Source organism: Dromaius novaehollandiae, chromosome 3 (genome assembly GCF_036370855.1).
Source record: "Dromaius novaehollandiae isolate bDroNov1 chromosome 3, bDroNov1.hap1, whole genome shotgun sequence".
In the NCBI taxonomy this organism is placed as follows: domain Eukaryota; kingdom Metazoa; phylum Chordata; class Aves; order Casuariiformes; family Dromaiidae; genus Dromaius; species Dromaius novaehollandiae.
Window position 1 is genome coordinate 103597079 of NC_088100.1, and position 17107 is coordinate 103614185.

Genomic DNA, 17107 nt, shown 5'->3' on the forward strand with positions numbered 1-17107 from the left:
TCTGTATATTTATCAAAGAGCTAGGATTGAAAGAACACCTATCTGCTGGATTAGTAGCCACTAACTAGATGGCTGCAGTAGGCATGGACTTTGAGAATCGGTCTGAGGATGCGAGGCTGCAGAGCTGTTGCAAATGAACAAAGACAGGCCTGTGCTGGTATATTCTGTTCTTGTATAAAAGTAATGAGCAGTGACTGGAGAAGGTGCTTGATCGGAATGAAGCTTTTGGAGTCCTTGGAGTTATCAGATCTCCTAGATTTCTCTATGTACAGTGCTAGCAAGTGTCCCAGATGCTGGCAGGATGTATCCAGGGCTTTGAAGCAGAGCTGGGAAGAATCAGGATTCTGGTGGTGATAGAAATGCAAGGTCTTTGTGTTGGAGACATGTGTATGAGGAGTGCTTGGAGAGAATAGTCCTGTGCAGACAGCTGGTATGCTCATGTGTAAACAATATCCTAGGGGTCAGAGTTAATGTTTAATTACTGTATGAAAAAGGAGCAATATTCTTTCAGGCATCTTTGTACTCTGCATACCTGCTTCCAGACTCCTTATTATGTGTTTAATCTTACTCTGAGAGTGCTCTCTTTTATCATGTGTTTTTAAGTGTTCACAACGTTGCGAAGCAAATGAAAAGCTGATCTCAATCGGTATGAGCCAGAATGTTCTGAGCATGTTCTATGTGGTTTTATAGTATGTACACAAAATGCGTGTGAATATGAAGCAAAAGGGTGCACATGTATCTGTGTGCCAGAGATGATGCCTCTCCCTTTGTTTTAAAACAGTCTGGCTTCCTTCCTCACCATCACTGCTTTTTGCCTCCTTCTGCACTTGCATACAGCCTAAGGCGCAAATCGTGGAGAAATCCAAATAGACGTGTAGGTTTCTAAAGCAAGGAACCTGCCTGGAGCCAAGTGTATGACGTAGTGTGTTCTTGGAAATGGACTCTGATTTCCAGGGCCAGCGTTACGCTTAGCGTAATGTCAGTCTTTGTTCTTCTTTTGAAGCCACTTGAAGTAGTTCGAATGGGCTTCCTTTTCACAGATAAAATGCTTGTTGCTTCCTGAAACTCTGGCCTTTTCAAACTATTTTATGGTAGGCAAAATTATTAGACATTTAATTTTATCCTGGTTTGTGCAGAGGTGCCACTTTTCCCTCTTGGTCTGCTTTTCCATCTTCCTTGTCACCTGAATAACTTGCTGTGTTGACCCTTTTCTGATTAATCTGAGACAATCAGAGATCTTAGCATTAGAAAATTCCTAAAAATTTTGTGAAAATATGTAGAAGAGAGCCTGTATCAGTGCCTCTCCTCTCACCCTTCTGCTTCTGCTCTCAGGCAAAAAGCTGTGGTATAAAATCAACTATTTTAATAGACCTGAGAGCACCTGCATTTTGTTAGAGGAAACCAGGTTTCTTAAATTTGGCTGCTGCTCTGTTTGCTCACTTCATTGTGCCAAAGGTTAACTAGATGGTGTTTGCAGGTATTTTGTATGTTTATTAAGGGAAGAGTCTATCTGTGAATAGGTTTCTGAAAACAGAGGTTTAATCTAACTAAAAATGTGGCTTTTGTCCTACAAATGCTATGGGCTCTAAGCTGGTGCTGATAGGCGAGCATAGTTCTCGTAAACGTTATCAGAGGTACCACATTGAAAATGGGCTAATACCTAAATATTTTAGCTACGGTTATCACCAACCAGGAATGATCAATTATTTTATCAGTTCATGGGCCTTATAAACTATAAAACTTCTTTTTGGAATACCAAAGATTTTTGCTTTCAGAATTTGTCTAATTAAAAATCAGGGTTGCAGGTTCTACGCTGAGTTTCTGCCCTAGGCAAATCTTTCCTTTGAAGCTACAACTGGCCCCTGAAGAAACCACTTTGTTATGGTGCTGCTGGATACCTTAACAATGCTGTTTCAAACCCAATTTCTTATTCTTTAGAACCCTCTGTTATTTAGATTCATTCAATTTAAACATTCATCTTGAAAGCAGAGTGCATTAAGTAATAACTATGCCTCTGTAACCAAAGACGGCCTTTTATGTCTTTTCTCTCCCCTCCCCTGGTCCCCCATGAAGCCACATTGTGTGTATCGGTGCTGGTGCGCCGGTGAGCAGAGTCCTCCGCAGATGTCGGCACGTCGGAGCTTGTTGTTCAGCGTGCTGTTTGTTAAGCTCTCTTACACCATCTGCAACCGTACGAAATAACACCCTCTCACCAGCGCCTCGCTAAAATTGTTTTGGGGGGTTTCTGAAGAGGATTCTAGAAGTAAATAACTTTTTTATGAAGAACGGGAAGCAATTTTGTTAATCTTTATTACAGATTACTTTTTGTGGCTGTTGTGCTGCCGTGAGATGTCATAACGCTGATGTTAATACATTATGATGAACTGGCCTGAGAACTGTGCATAACACCCAAATCAGTATTATTAATTATTTAAAAAGTGTGATTACTACTTGTCTGCTTGATGAGCAGAAGTGCAAAAAAGCACAAATACAAGGGATCTATGTGGAGTTCACATGTGTAATCTGCAGACCTGTCACCGAATTCAAACAGGTTATGGTTAGTTTTAATGGAGTTTAATCAGAGGGTAGGAGAAATGGGCTTTTTCTAATGAAAGTGTGTGTGCTGTGCATGAATATTTAATACTGCTGGAGCTGTGTCCTGTTAGTGTTTGTCACAAACTTAAATATCAGGCATTTTATTTTGTGGAGAGCTGAAAGAACGTTGTGGTTGTGAAATTGAGTTGACTGGAGCTGATGTTTCCTCTCACCTGGCTCTCGGGTCCATGCTGCTGGGCTTCTTTAGATCATCGTGTGGATTTGAATGAGCAGCTGTATGTACATAAGAGGTGTGGGGAAAAGGTAGCTGTGATAAACAGTGTGACTCGGTTCAGACATTCGTTGTTGTTTCACTAAGATGGTTAGAAAGAGAAACTTGCAGAGCACATGTCAGTTTAGTTCTGAGTAACTAGCCAGTTTTCCTCATCCAAACATAGTATGCTGGAAAATGTGGCAAAAATGGTTTAAAAAGCCAAAATTGAATACTAATAGTAGCTATTAATAGAAATAATGGAACTTTTGGGAGCTGCTTTTATACTTTGATAACCCTTCAGTTTCCTAAGTGACTTCCTAAATCCTACAAGATCAAATCAATGACAGAATCATCAGCAAAAATGATTCCTTGGGTCACTGCTTCCCTTTTCATGCTGCTACAGGATTATTTCGAGGCCACAGTAAGGTCTGAAGTCCCAAATAACAAAGCTTGCTTGACTTTAAAACCAGTGTGTCTCCCAGCCAGGAGGAGTTCTTTCCCTTCGGCCCCACCCTCAAGCACCTCAAGCACCTGCCACCTGCCTTCCTAAATTGTTTCCATTTGTCCATTTATACCACCTTGTATATTGGAGTGTTTTGATTTTATAACCCCTAGCCTCTCTCTTTTTCTTGTTTCTGTCCCCACTAAAATTTCGTTCGACTTCAGTGAATGTTTTGTTCCATCTGACACAAAACGGTCCTAAAGCTGAGTAAAATAGTGCAGATTTTGCCTTTTCCTTTACGAAATAAAAGTAAAATTATTGAATCTTCTGGGACAGGCTGAACTATATGTATATATTCTGGCTTCCAGAAGTAAATTGTTCATTGAGATATTTTCTTTTAAACTAAAATCAGATACATTTGTCTTCCTAAATGTTACTAAGTTGCTTAGAACATAATCGATGCCAGGCAAATACTCCGTATGTGACGCTGACTGGTATTTCATATTGTAAACTGTATTCTCTATTATAACCCACCAGATACACCTCCTAGCTGAATATTTGTCATTTATTGACTGTTTTTTAGTTTGCTCTAAGAACGTGGGCTTTCCTCTCTATCACAGACCAACTAAAAGTATTTAAAACCATGTACTTGAATATATACTGCTTTCTTAGTATTTGCAGTCTTTAAAGCTGCAGGGTTTGTCTTTCAAGTACACTATTACTGCAGGTCATAGAATACACAAACCGTAAGTTCCTTAGAATAATGGTTTGAAAGGAGGACTAATTGCAAACTGAAGATAATTCATATTGCTCAGGTACAAGGATAAGCAATAATCGCATCTTTCATACATATTAGCCAAATGTAATCTCTTTTTATAACGACAGAGGGAGACAAGAGAGAATCAGGATAGTGTAATCTGAAAACTGACAAGAATAAATCTGTGTTAAATAGATCTTTTAATCCTGGTAGCCTTGATAGCCGGCAGAGCTGAGGAGGGCAGGGGGAACTGTACACCTGCTTCTGCCTCCTCACCAGAACTGTGGCCTGAGTGCTGGCAGCCTGCCGTGCACAAGCCCCTGCTAAGGTTTTCTTGAAGTCCCAAGTCCCCATTTTGGAATCAGGTGAGCAACTTGTCTCGTTCCTGGTTGTACATCACTATCCGTAACAGAGGATTTTCAAACCGGTGATATAAATGCAAGGAAAAAATCATACATGATCATCTGATGCCTCTTTGAGTTTGTAGGACTTTCTGTCAGAGAATCTACCCTGTAATAGGAGTGCATTTGATCAGGAATTAAGGGCCAACAGATGACCTACTGGTGACGTTATTACATGATGTGTTTTCAGTGTAGAACAGCAATTTAATGAGAGAACGGAGCTGGTTTTAAAGGAATATCACAACTGTGGCATATCTTCAAAACCCTTCTGGTACTGCAGTAAGAGATTCTATTCCATTTTATCTGATTAAGCATGAGCTATTTTTTAACCTGTGTTAGTCAACTTAAAGCTATATTTTTGTAAGCAAACATGTTTTGATGTATTTGTTTTGATTAGTATTAAGCCTTGCTCAAGTAAATAAAACAGTACAGATATGTTCTGTGCCATGTGCTGAAAGTGTGGAGTCTAGAAAAGCAGCAATATTAAATAGTGGGTGGGGGAAAAAACAGGAAAGAAAGAGGGACTGGGGAAAGCAAATGACTGCAGTGCGTTGGAGGATTGCGTTTATATTAAAGCCATCTGCAAGAGAGCAGTGCATTTAGAGCAGTTCTTAGTTCTTCCAGTAGTGTCCCCCGTGACCTTGGTTGGGTGCTCTGTAGGGTGACTAACGGTTCACCATGTTCTTTTTTCCTGGTGACTTGCCTGTTGCCTGCCCCTGGGTTTGTGTTTCCCCTTATGCTGACTTCTGCAGTATTCCTTCAGTCTCTTATCTCAGGGCTTTGATGCATATGTTCTGAAGGTGGCCACCGTGACTTTGGGTGGCAGCAGATGGTAAACCTTCAGGCTGCCACCGGCTATACTGGTGTTAAGTTGCAAACTTAACGTTTGATGAAGAATCAGTAGTGCATATGAAAGAGCTTTTACTGCAGAAATATCTTTTAATTAAAAAAATTAGCATACTGAAACATTTGCTAATTTCTGTGCATTTAAAGGATCCTAAAATTAACTGTTTTCTTAAAGCTAAACTATGGTTATTTACCAGTCAGGTTTTATTTTATTTTTCTCCAATTAATTGTACCTACTATACTGAATTGAATTTAATTTATTTTCCACTAAGCTGTTGAATACACTATAAATCAAATCTAAGAAGCTAATTTTTTAAAGTAGCTGCTGTCAGCATCAGAATTAACCCTTCACTTAGAAGAAGAGAAAAGAAAAGGAAAAAAAGTAGGAAATCTTATTTTCCACCCTGCAGGGTGATCGCTATCCCCTACTTTGCTGAGACATTGCCATGCAGTGTTGCTGTGTTCACCTGTGATTTGAGATGTGTCTGAGAGCTCAGGTGCTATATAAATTATCCGTGGGATTTCTGTGCTGCTGAAGACACTTACGTACATTATATTTGTGGCAACTGCTGTTTGCCTGTCAGTGTTTTTGGCCACTTTGAGATTGTCATCAACACACAAAAAAAGGGAAACAACGAGTGAGCAACAGCGTTACAAACACCAGCATGGTATGGGGACCTTGACTCTGTTTGTATGTTAGTATTACAAAGAGGATTTTGCCTTGTCTCCTTTTGTGTCACAGTCTAGTTGCCCAGTGCCCGGGAATGTCCTGCTGTGCATTTTTCTCCCTCCCCTCTGAGATGGGATACTGAATGTTACAGCTGACAGCTCATCGTTATGAGGTATTGAATACTGCAAGTTACACAGTAGTCATCATCACAGAAACAGGTTCAACCAGCTTATGCGAGCCAGGAATAGGCTGGTCTAATATAAGCAGCTCTGTGTGATCTGCTCTGGAGGAGGACAGAGTTAAGCAGTAGGGAACATTATGTGGAGTTTTATTTTGTTTGGTTGCGTCATCCTGGTGGAAGTTTGCCACTTTGCATTTTAGAAAGAAACCTTACAAAAAAATTACTGAAGAACATGCCTGCCCTCCCTTTTATAATGAGAGAGACGTGTAAAGGAGTGCAAACAGAAATGACTTGTTGGGATGGTGCTACTTTAAAGGATTTGGCTGTGAGACATGAGATGAGGAGAATAAGTAGGTATTTGGGCCAGTGGCAGAGTTACGTTTGTGCACTTCTGCAGCAGCCTGGTAAAGTATCCAAGAGCTACTCACCTATCTCTGCTCTGTGTGCGTGAAACTAAGTCAAGCAGATATACTTGTGGTGATCTCTTTCCTTGTCTTATCCCTTCCTCAAATGTCAGTTTTCTGATTAGTGATTTATTCATTTGTGTGTTTAATTGGGTGGTTCTGGTTAAACCACCTCTTCTGTAATTTGCATACAAGCTGCCTCTTGTTAAAATGACTTTTGGTGTTAGTGGGCCCATGCAATGTATCTGGTCTGCCTGGGCCAAACGGAGTGTCATGAGGAGTGTTTCTAAAGTTTGTTTTATGATTCTCCCTGGGCTGCTTGGAGCTCTTGTGAAATAAACAGTCTTGCAGAAAGGTAGGTATTGAATCAGTAAAGAATTTCCCATTAAATGAAATGGATCTGTAGATTATCTTCAGAGGTGCATGCTGATTGCACTATTGAGAAAGCAGGAGAAAATTATTGAAAACAGGGGAAAGGTATGATGCTTGTTGGGAAGAAAGAGGAAAAAAGCTGGTTAGGAAAACTGGTTAGTCCATCTAGGTAGTTAACCTCAAAGGCACAGGACTGTTGTGTGTTGTTATTACTGTTACAAAACTGTAGCTGCAACTTTCATTTTGATCTGGTAGTATAACAGATGAAGCTAGCCCTAAAGGGACCAGTTGTCTGCTTTATTCCTGTTAGTGGTAGTCATTCTATATGTCTTCCTATAGGGCGAAGGCTCAGTAGTGTGTTCTGTTACACCATATGCTAGTACAGCGCTGATAAGCAAGTGTAAAAAATGAAAGGGAGGAATACATTAATTGTATTTGTGCAATAAGGTATGCTATCAAAGGTAATTATTTCATGACAGTTTTAGTTATAGCAGTTGTTTTATCATGAAATAAAAGATGGCTTTAGGAGCCTTTTATTGGAAAGACAATTGTATCAAATTAGTACCAAATTAGATTTTTGTCTTTATAAAGGTGAGCAAACCCATGAGCAGTTTTTAAATTGGTGTCTTCTACTCTACAAATGAACAAATCCTGTTTGAGGGTTAAAGAAGCTATTATTCTGTCCTTTATGCTGACAGCTTCATTACTGATTGGCCTACTGTTGGTATTAAAAAAATGTTTGGCTCCTTATGATCTTTGTGCATGCAACTATAATTTTAATACAGACCATGGAACTGTTCATTAAGAAACGACTTTAAATGAGGTTGATGCATGTAAACCTGGAGAGATACAGATGTTAAATGCAGCCATTCCTTTTTGTATACAGCTGTATGGCTAATAATTTCCAAGTGGCTAAAGCTCTTGTTAGCAAGAGTGCTGGTGTGTTAAGAATGGCCCTATAAATAACTTGAAGAACTGAAGTTGAAGGTGCTTCTTTTAAAGACTATTGTTAACTAAACATTATTGCCAAACAGATGGAAAGCATTCACCAGCCTGATGTTTTTACGTCTAATTATATTATCGCCAGTCCTGTACGGCTCAGTTGAAGAGGTGTATCCAGAGGCCAATTTATAATCATTTAGCCAACACCTGTTTGGGAGATATTGACAGTCAAAGGGCACATTTAAAAAAAAAATCACATATGTTCTTGTATTTATTGCCTCAATGTGAACAGTGTCTAGTTACAAACAAACTTGGGAGAAGAAGAAAGAAAGAGACTGTAAACAAATAATCATTTCCTAACCATTTTTATCTGTCTTGTTTTAGCACCTCCTGTAAGGTGGCTTTTAATTTTTTCCTGTCCTTTTGGTTTTCTTTATTGTTTTTTTTTTAATTTTACACCTTTTGATAGCAAAAACAATTTTACTGTTATACTGTATTCAGCTGGTTTCCATTGTTTCTGGAAGCCCCAGGTAAGGGGCCTGAAAAATTGTTTGGGAAGCTCAGTGGCCTAGGGACATTTGTCCTTCCTTATTGTGCCCTTTGAGGTGGAACCTGTGTGTCGTTCCTTTGGCAATAAATCTCAGTAATAGCAACTTCTGTTGATATTTTTTCCCCAGAAGATATAAAATAGCTTTAAAAATTGTTTGCAACTCTAACGAAAAGCAAACATATTAAAATCTTTATACTCAAATGATCATGTTCAATATTGATGTTCAGTATTTTGTTCTGTAGGCATGAGGTGTGTACTATAGGGGTTGAGCTGCTCTGATACCCTCTTTAGGTTCCCTGAACACCACAGGTCCTTGTAAACTTTCTTGGAAAGACTTTGATACTGTCACTGTTTGCAAAAGGTCTTTAAAATTGGACAGAGAGGAAGTCCTTGAGATGGAGCAGTGCTGTCACTTTTTGTATTTTTTTCTTTGTGGAACTTTCTTTGTGCTTAGTAGAGACACAGTACAATTCTCTTCCTCTTCTTGAGGTGCTCAGGAGCATAGCAGGCAGAGAACGAGGGCAGCGGCATGAATGCAGCCATCCCCAAGAGCCCAGCTCGTGGCTGCAGCCGCTGCGCTGGGAAAGCCTGCACAGTGCCGCAGTGAGACCTCCCCACCTGGCTGGGCCACCTGCACGTCTTCCTCACGCCTCGCTGTGGGTGCTGCGCCTGGTGGCTGTCCCCCCATTCCAATTGTGGACAGCAGCTCGGCGTGCCGACCCGGTAGAGTGGGCATGGCTGCATCGATGCCCCACAGAGTGGAGAGATATGGGAGAGTGTAGCTGAGTCGTCCTTCTGCTGTTCCCTGATGCACCGAATACCGTGCTGCCACTGGCACGTTGTTCCTCTGGGATAAGTCTTTTTTTGTTGCTAGCTGTCTTAGTCCTCTAGGCTGAGTCATTACCTGTACCTGTGGAGCTAAAAGTTGGGTAACCAACCCCCATGGCTGGCACTGGCAGCCTGTAGGTGCTTCATTTTGCAGCCCAAATATTTTGGTGTAAATATATTTGACTATTTATACTGGGAGCGTACAGTGTCTGTAGTAAATAAACAGAGGGTGCGTACCCTTGTTCTTGTTGCTGGATGAAGGCTGGCTGTTTATGTGGCTGTCCTGCAGCTGGGACCTGTCATATGCATCTGTGCAGTCGGAGTTTGAAAGCAATCCAGTCCTAATGTGAAGGCAGAGAGCAGGAGAGTTCCAGCTCCCTAAAGATGTAGGTTCTCAAGTGACGTATATATAGGTACATATACATTGTTTGTTTTGTTTTCACCACCTAAATCAACAGAGCTTGCCTAGAGGCAAAACGTTATTTAGTACCCATGTCATCTGTGTGCTGTGTTTAAAGCAAGTGCTTTCAGTAGAGGTAGTGCACTGTGTAACAGAGATGGTCTCTTCAACTGCAGGTGTTCTCCTTTCTGCAGTGCTTCTTTTCTTTACCTTAACTGGTTTAGAGCTGGACTTCCTTGCAGCCATTTCTGTTGCGGCTTATGGATGCTGCAGAACAAAAAGGGCAGCTGATGAATGAGACAGCAGTGACTGTACAGTTGAGTTGGTAAAACATTTTCATGAACTGTGTGTGTATGTGTGTGTGTATGTGGCTGGTTTTCCTGTTAGCTTCCTGGAAAAGAGCTGTTGTAGCCACCCCCCCCCCCCCAAAAAAAAAAAAAAAAAACCTTACTGTAACCCACTGGTAGGCAACGAATTTGATGTAGGAAGCTTGATGGGCAAAAATATGTTACGGGGAAGGTAAGTACAGTGAGTTGAAAAACAAATACAATTACAGTAAAGTAATACAGGAGGATAACGCTATGTGAAGGTTACTTTTCATGCTTCTTTATGCTGTTACTGTTACATTTTTATAATTTAGGTTCTGCTGAATTATAGCTGCAATTATAAAGTACTTTTTAAAATTAAATTAGGATTCATTTTTCTAGTTAGCTGATTGGGAATTAGATGACATTCTGGTACTAGAGAAATATATCTATAGGGATGTCTATCCTCAGCCATATTTCTTTCCTAAAAAATGTGGTTAACAAATGTATTACTAATGTGCTGCAGGGCTTTAATTTTTTTAGTCATGACTTATATCACTTTCTTTGTAAGAATATTCAACATTAGATTGTGTTTTGTTAACTTATGTGAATCTTAAATATTTCACTAAATGTGTTTTGCTTAGGTTTTGCTCGTAATGGACACTAGGACACAGCAGACTTTTATACTGAAGGTGAGTAAAATCTTTTATTGCATCTCTAAACAGTTTGGCTTGCTAATTTACACCGTGCAAAGAATGCCTTGCATCTAATGTACAGAGTTATCTCTTTGTAGTGTGTTGCTATGTTAATACTTATACCCCTATTAAATGTGCTGGAATTCTTCTTTTCTTTTTCTAAGTATTGAGTTGCTTTCCATTCCTTTCTCTGCCTAACTTCCCTATTGTGCTTGTATGCAGGTTTAATCACTTGAGCTGACATGAGTTATTGAGGCCAATATCTTAGCAGGCTTTGGTAAACAGCTGCACTTACAATGTGTTTCTTAAAAGATTTGTAAAGACCTGGTGGCTTAGGGCGTTCACCGGTCACTAAATAATAAAATTTAGTTGAAAATTCTCCTTAGCCCAAGTGATTGCACAGCTCTTCCCCATGCAGTTTGGGCTGGCCTTAGCTGAGGGTTATGATACTGGCCAAAGTGGATTCTGGATGAAATGGACCACCAGTCTTACCCAAAATGGCATTCTTATGTTTTTACATCAGTAGGCTGTCAAATCTGAGGTTAATGCTACTAACTTTTGAATTAACAAATAGTTAATTATCAGGACTAAAATTTTTCAGGTTACCCTTCAGTGTTTCCAGAAGCGCTTAGATCAAGATCCTGATGTTCTCGGTGCTGGGAGTTAGTTTGGTCCGAGTCTTGTGGCCATTGGTTCAGGCTCACGAGAAGTACACTGCTGATGGGAGGAGGGGCTGAAAAACTATGTCGCAGACAAGGAGCTATAATTGATTGCTAGCATTTTGTAACTTTGCTTTAGGTCTGGCTGAAAACTCTGCTTTAACTTTGTACATCCAGCCTTTGAAATCATTTGCCTTACATATATGCAGAGTACAGAAAACCTGTTTGTTCCTCAGAAGGGAATGTTTGTGAATATTGTATGTTAGAACCTCACTTTATCTACTGGCAGATAGGGTAACATTGAATTTCCCATTTAACTGCTTATGTTTATCAATATTGTAATAGGTCACATTATTGACATACATTTTTTTTCTTTCTCTCTCCCCTTCTTTTCTCCCTCTGACATCAATTTTTTCACTCCTGGCAACTTCATCTCTGTGCTACCTCCCAAAAATCATTACCTCTCAAGGAGACTAATCCGTTCCCTTCCTTTTTGTTGTGGTTGTTATTGTCTTTACTGAAGTACACAGAAAATCTAAGGATTACCTGTAAAGCTAAGGTGTTCTTTTGTCTTCAGAACTTGGATTGAATTTTAACAGTGTCTTTTGGTCTCACAAAGAAATAAAATTTAAAAAAAAGGTCACAGGGAAATAACTGAGTGTCATCCTGATGACTTAGTTTGAGAGAGATTCTAATAAAAACATTGACCCATGTAATTGATTTTAATGGCAGCTTTGTGCCATCTTCTGTTCTCTGGAAATGCGCCAGATGCCATCAGCACAGCCTCGGGGGACCGAGGGGCATAGAGCAGCAGATGAGTGGTTTCTCTGAAGCCCAGAGTAACTCGGATAGATTAGTTTGGTTGATAAACACAGAGCACAGCAGGCTCCAAAGGCAACTGAGGGTACAACTGACCTTTTTGTTCTCTGTCAGGGTCTAAGGAAAAGTAGTGAGTACAGCAGGAGCAGAACGACCATCATCCCCTGCTGTGTGCCCAACATGGTGTGTCTGCACAAGTACATCATCTCCGAGGAGTCTGTCTTTCTTGTGTTACAGCATGCAGAAGGTTTGTCTCTGGTTTAAGTATATTGCTGGAAAGAGTTAAAGGTTTAGGTTTTAATCAGTGGTGTACTTCAGTGTCAAACTAATCTTTTATATCTAATTAAAATATCTTTAGTGTGCCTCAGAGTAAAGATGTCATGTAAGACACTCCGCACCCTCCCTCCCCTTTTTCCCTCATTCCATAGTGGATCTGATTCCTGTTTCAAATGGCCTCAAATCCTGATGGGTTACTTAATTGTAGCAATATTGAAGGCTTCCAACTGCTTATTTTCTACAGGAGAGTGAGTGATTTGACTGCAACAAAAATCTTCAGTATTTATGGTCATCTCTGGGAGATGAAGTCTTTGGCTACTTTTGTATACTTTGGCAAGTAAGCCTTTTTAACATTCTATAGTTAAAATGACAAGTATCCCCACAAGAATTTAATAACTCTCTGCTAAAAAGCATGAACATTTGCCTATCACTTAATATTACATAGTTATTCTGATCTGGATTTTTAAGAAAATAGCTAGTGGCATCATATAGGAGTTCAAAGCAGAACCACAGAGTTGTGCCTTCAAACTATTTATGAAATTCCTGTTAAATGTACAGAGAACAGGTGGCAAAAAATAATTACATTTTGATTTTTTTCATCTAACACCTGGATTTAAATATTCCCTAAATGTAATTACCCCTTTTAGTTTAGAATGAGAACAGAATATAAATTTTCGGTTTGCTAATAGATATCTTTTTAGGAAATGTTAATAATTCAGTCAGGATGGTTGATTGGAAAGCACTGAACTATTTATAGAGAAGATAATTTTATTATATTGAGTATTATTTCTTTTGTTTCTAATAAGTTAGGTTTTGGCTTTTGCAGAACAACTTATGTCATGTGAGTGACACGCTTTACAACATGAATGGCTGTTTCTGCTATATGTGAGTTAATTTTGCCATGAGCAGAGGTTCATGAAGAAAGACCTCGTATTACAGTACTGCCTGTTGGTGATCTCGAGGGCTTACAGTGCTGCTCTGTGCAGCGGTACTTTTCTTAAGGTATGCATAATTCAGCCAAATAACTTAGTAACTATCACCTGAACTCTAATCTCCACGTAAGCTGGTATGTTTTGCTTGGAGGAATAATACTAAAAAAAAAAAGAACATGTCAGATACCAGTTGACTTTAAAACTTGAATACTGAGAAGGACTAGAGACAGGATAGAATAATGACCAGAAAAAATGTTTCTGATATTACTTCAGTTTCTAAAGACACTACAATTTTGCTCTTCTCTTCAGGAACAATGTCCTTTCTCAGGAGAGATGGAAAATAGGATGAAGAAGTAATGGAACTTGAGGGAGTAGTGGTCAGATATATAGAGCAAAAATTTTAAGAAAGGCTTAATGTTGTACAAAGCTGATTTATCTGGCATTTAGTAAATTAAAGCTGCTTTTGCTATGGAAGTGAAAGCTATTGTTATAGCAGGTGTTGGTAAGAGCAAAACATTCAGGCCAAGCACATATCACTGGATTTGTAACCATGTCAAAGATGAGTAGGAGAGAATCACTTACTCTTGAGGAAGACACCCCATCCATTCCAAATGTTAAGCTGAGGTTTCTGCTCTTATATGAATGAGCTTTGAGTATGCAATATCTCAGTTTTTCTCATTGTTATCACAACTTGGACACCCTTGGTATAAGTTACAAACTGTGTTGTGTTTCCCGTCATTTTCTGATAAAACAGCAAATAGTTTGGAAATGGATTCACCTCTATTCCTGTTCTTAGTCCATTCAGAAAAATGATGATGTGCCATAAGGATTGCTTATTATCAGGGAATTAAAACAGTTAATTTCCTTAAGAACAGTTCCCCTGCTCTCAAGAGCTAATTGACTGTACTCAGAACAGGCAAAGGAAGAGGAAAAGAAGTGATATATTCTGTTTTAAAGAGGGAGAGCTGAAGTGCAAAGTGATGAGTCATTTGCCTGAGGATGCATATGAGAAGTGTATTGCAGATGTAGGACCTGATCCCTAGTCCCTAACCAGGGCAATAATTTGATGTTGCTTCTAGAACTGCATGGCCTGTGTACCTCACCCTGTCCTGGGAGACTGGGGCTGGAAAGTGATTCAGGAGACGCGCTCAGGTTGTTGTTTTTAACTCTACAGAGAATATGAAAATAGGGGTAAACTTATGCTGTACTAGATGCAGGAACTGGTCTTGCTCATCCCACTGATGCACGTGATCAAGTCAGCCTTTTGATAGTAGAACATATCCTTTAAATTACAAACATAAATAGTATCAGGAATCCTATAGATAAAGCAGTCTTAAAAATATATATACACCTCCAACTAAATATAAGCAAAGAAGGTGGTTTTACTTCATTTTGGGAAAGGATAAAAACTTCTAGGATAATGCTGTTTAGGTGGTAGTCTCTGAAATTTTATTCCGTAACTTTATGAATGTTCTTGTGTCAAAACTCCATGTAGTTCTGTTCCAAAAGAAAAGAATATATTGCCAGTCAAATTTATGTATGTATATTGTTTTGTTGTGATTTTTGTTAAGTATGCCAGTTGTACCACTGGGAAGTTCAAGGGTTTAAAATATTAATTTAAGTGAACAATGGCTTGAATTAGAGCAAGTTCAGATGAGGTTTCAGTGTTATATACAGACATTATGTATTTGCTAAGCAGCTTGCTATTTCTGTTTGCAGTAAATTTTAACTGTATTAAGTCCAGAACTGTTGGGATTCTGAAAGCTTGACCCCAAACTCTTGCTCCAGATGAAGAATTTTTCTTTTAGTAAGTTACAATGTCATTATACGCCCAGAAATCCTGAGTGAAGTCTTTGGTCCTCTCATACATAGGCTTTTCTTGTGGCCACAGTTGGAGGCTTCGGAGGTGTCTTAGAAGCAAGGAAGTCCATAATGTTATCTTGTAGCTTTGTCAGAAAGCACTTGGAAAGTCCTAGTGTGGTAGAGAGCCAATCTGATGTTAATAAGGCTTCACTTCTTCTTGGCATTAATAACTCCAGAAATTTTAGAAACAGATGCTTCAAAAATAGGCTGGGGGCTTCCATGGGACATCAAAGTTTAAGTGGCTGTTAGAAACTGTCAAACCTCCTTAAGCATAAGCAAGCTGGAGTCCCTGTCAATCTGGAGGGCACTCAAGAAAATTCACGCTGAAGAGGCTTGCTGCATGCAGGAACTGATAGAAAACAATGCAGAAGCATTCTGGTTTGCAAAGGCAAGAATTTGTAAACAGGAAAGGCGATAGAGCTAGCTGTAAAGATTTGATGGAGGTCAGAAAGTATAGGAAAGGTGATCTGGTCCTTGGCAAGAGACTTTTCAGGAGGCTGCTTTGAAATAACAGCATTTGCTTGAAGTGCCTCGGGAAGTGGGAAGTTTGCCTAAACTAGCAAACTTTGTAGCAGAGATTCAGCAGCAGCAGTAGAAGCAGTCGTATATATAAGACTCTGGTGTTTGTAACTACTGTCACGTTAGAGATTAGTCTGGACATTAGCTCCCAATTCCTGTGTACGCTGCAACCCCACTGCTGCTGCCATCGGCATGCTGTAAAACATTATTATTGTATCATGGTAGTGCCTGCACGTCTGGTTCTCTCTTAGCTAGGAACTGTACAAGCATAATTGTATGTTGTCATTGTTTATTAACACAATGAGGTTTGCTAGCAGTCGTGTCTTTACTGAAAAGGAGGGCAACGATTCTAAGAGAACTCTAAGGGTGTTTTTTTTTTTTTCAGTAAGGAAGAGTGTTATTTCACTTGAGGCACATGACTTATTGCTGGCATGCCTGGCCCTAAACAAATTCTTATACAGTAATGCAGAGAGTTTGGTGAGGTTTTGGAGACTAATTCTAACAGATGTCTTTCAGTACTCCTGTTTTTACTTCCCCATCTGATCATGGTTGTTTGGAAGTCTAGGTTGTTGGGTCTGATTTTGTTCGGGCTACCCTAAATACAGTGATTACCACATTCTTAACTGCATTCCAGTTCTGCAGGAATCGGGTACATTGTTCTTCAGAACAAACTTACGGGCCAAGCTAGCAAAAGCCAAATCATTTATTTTGGAATATGTCCACTCAGCTAGTCTATCAGGATGAGAAGTTGAAGTGTCTGAGTACTGGATGAGGAAAAATCCAACAGGTCATGAATTCTTCTTGTCAGATAGAACAAAAACATGGTAGGAGACTAAATTTGCTGATCTGTTAGGTTTCCTTTTATCCTAATGATATTTCCTGCATAGTCTTTGTATCTTCTTCTCTTTGATGTTCCTGCTTCAAAGTACTATTAATAACAAAAAACTGCAGAAAGGTTTGAAAGAATATATAAAAATTGTGGAAGTAACAAGATTCCTGGCCAGCTTCATCACTCGGTCACTTTGTGTTGAAATTTCTTCTTGATTGTTTGGACACTAACTATTTAGATTCTGCCTCTGAAGCACAGATATTACCTCCAGACTGTTGGAAATATGGTAAATAAGGGACTTTTAGTAAGTAGCTTTACAATGAATAACTGCAAAGGAATGTAGAATTTTGTGGTTTTGGTGTCCTAATAAACCCAGAAGGAGTAAGCTAGACTGGTTGTAGAGTCAATTTGTGATAAAAGAAAAATTCATAGTAATTTGTTATGTTAATAATGTACTTCTGAAATTGTATTAAATACTAATAAACTTTAGCTTAACATGATAGCTTTTATAGTTATGTAGTATGTTAGACAATATTTGACAATGACCGAAGCTTACTTGTTTGGATTGATTTCTGTAATTTTAGTTTTTATAGATTCCTGATACTATA

The 17107-nt window shown here is 39.2% G+C and overlaps 1 protein-coding gene across 4 annotated transcripts in view; it reads left to right on the top strand.

Moving 5' to 3' along the window:
* The window catches only part of RPS6KC1 (ribosomal protein S6 kinase C1), an 88106-nt gene that overhangs the window by 47362 nt on the left and 23637 nt on the right, over nt 1-17107 (top strand). For all 4 annotated transcript variants that reach the window (XM_026110612.2, XM_026110614.2, XM_026110616.2 and 1 more), the window contains 2 exons: nt 10552-10599; nt 12195-12327. In XM_026110612.2, the coding sequence (XP_025966397.1) occupies nt 10552-10599; nt 12195-12327 (181 nt within the window). The remainder of the gene's footprint in view (nt 1-10551; nt 10600-12194; nt 12328-17107) is intronic.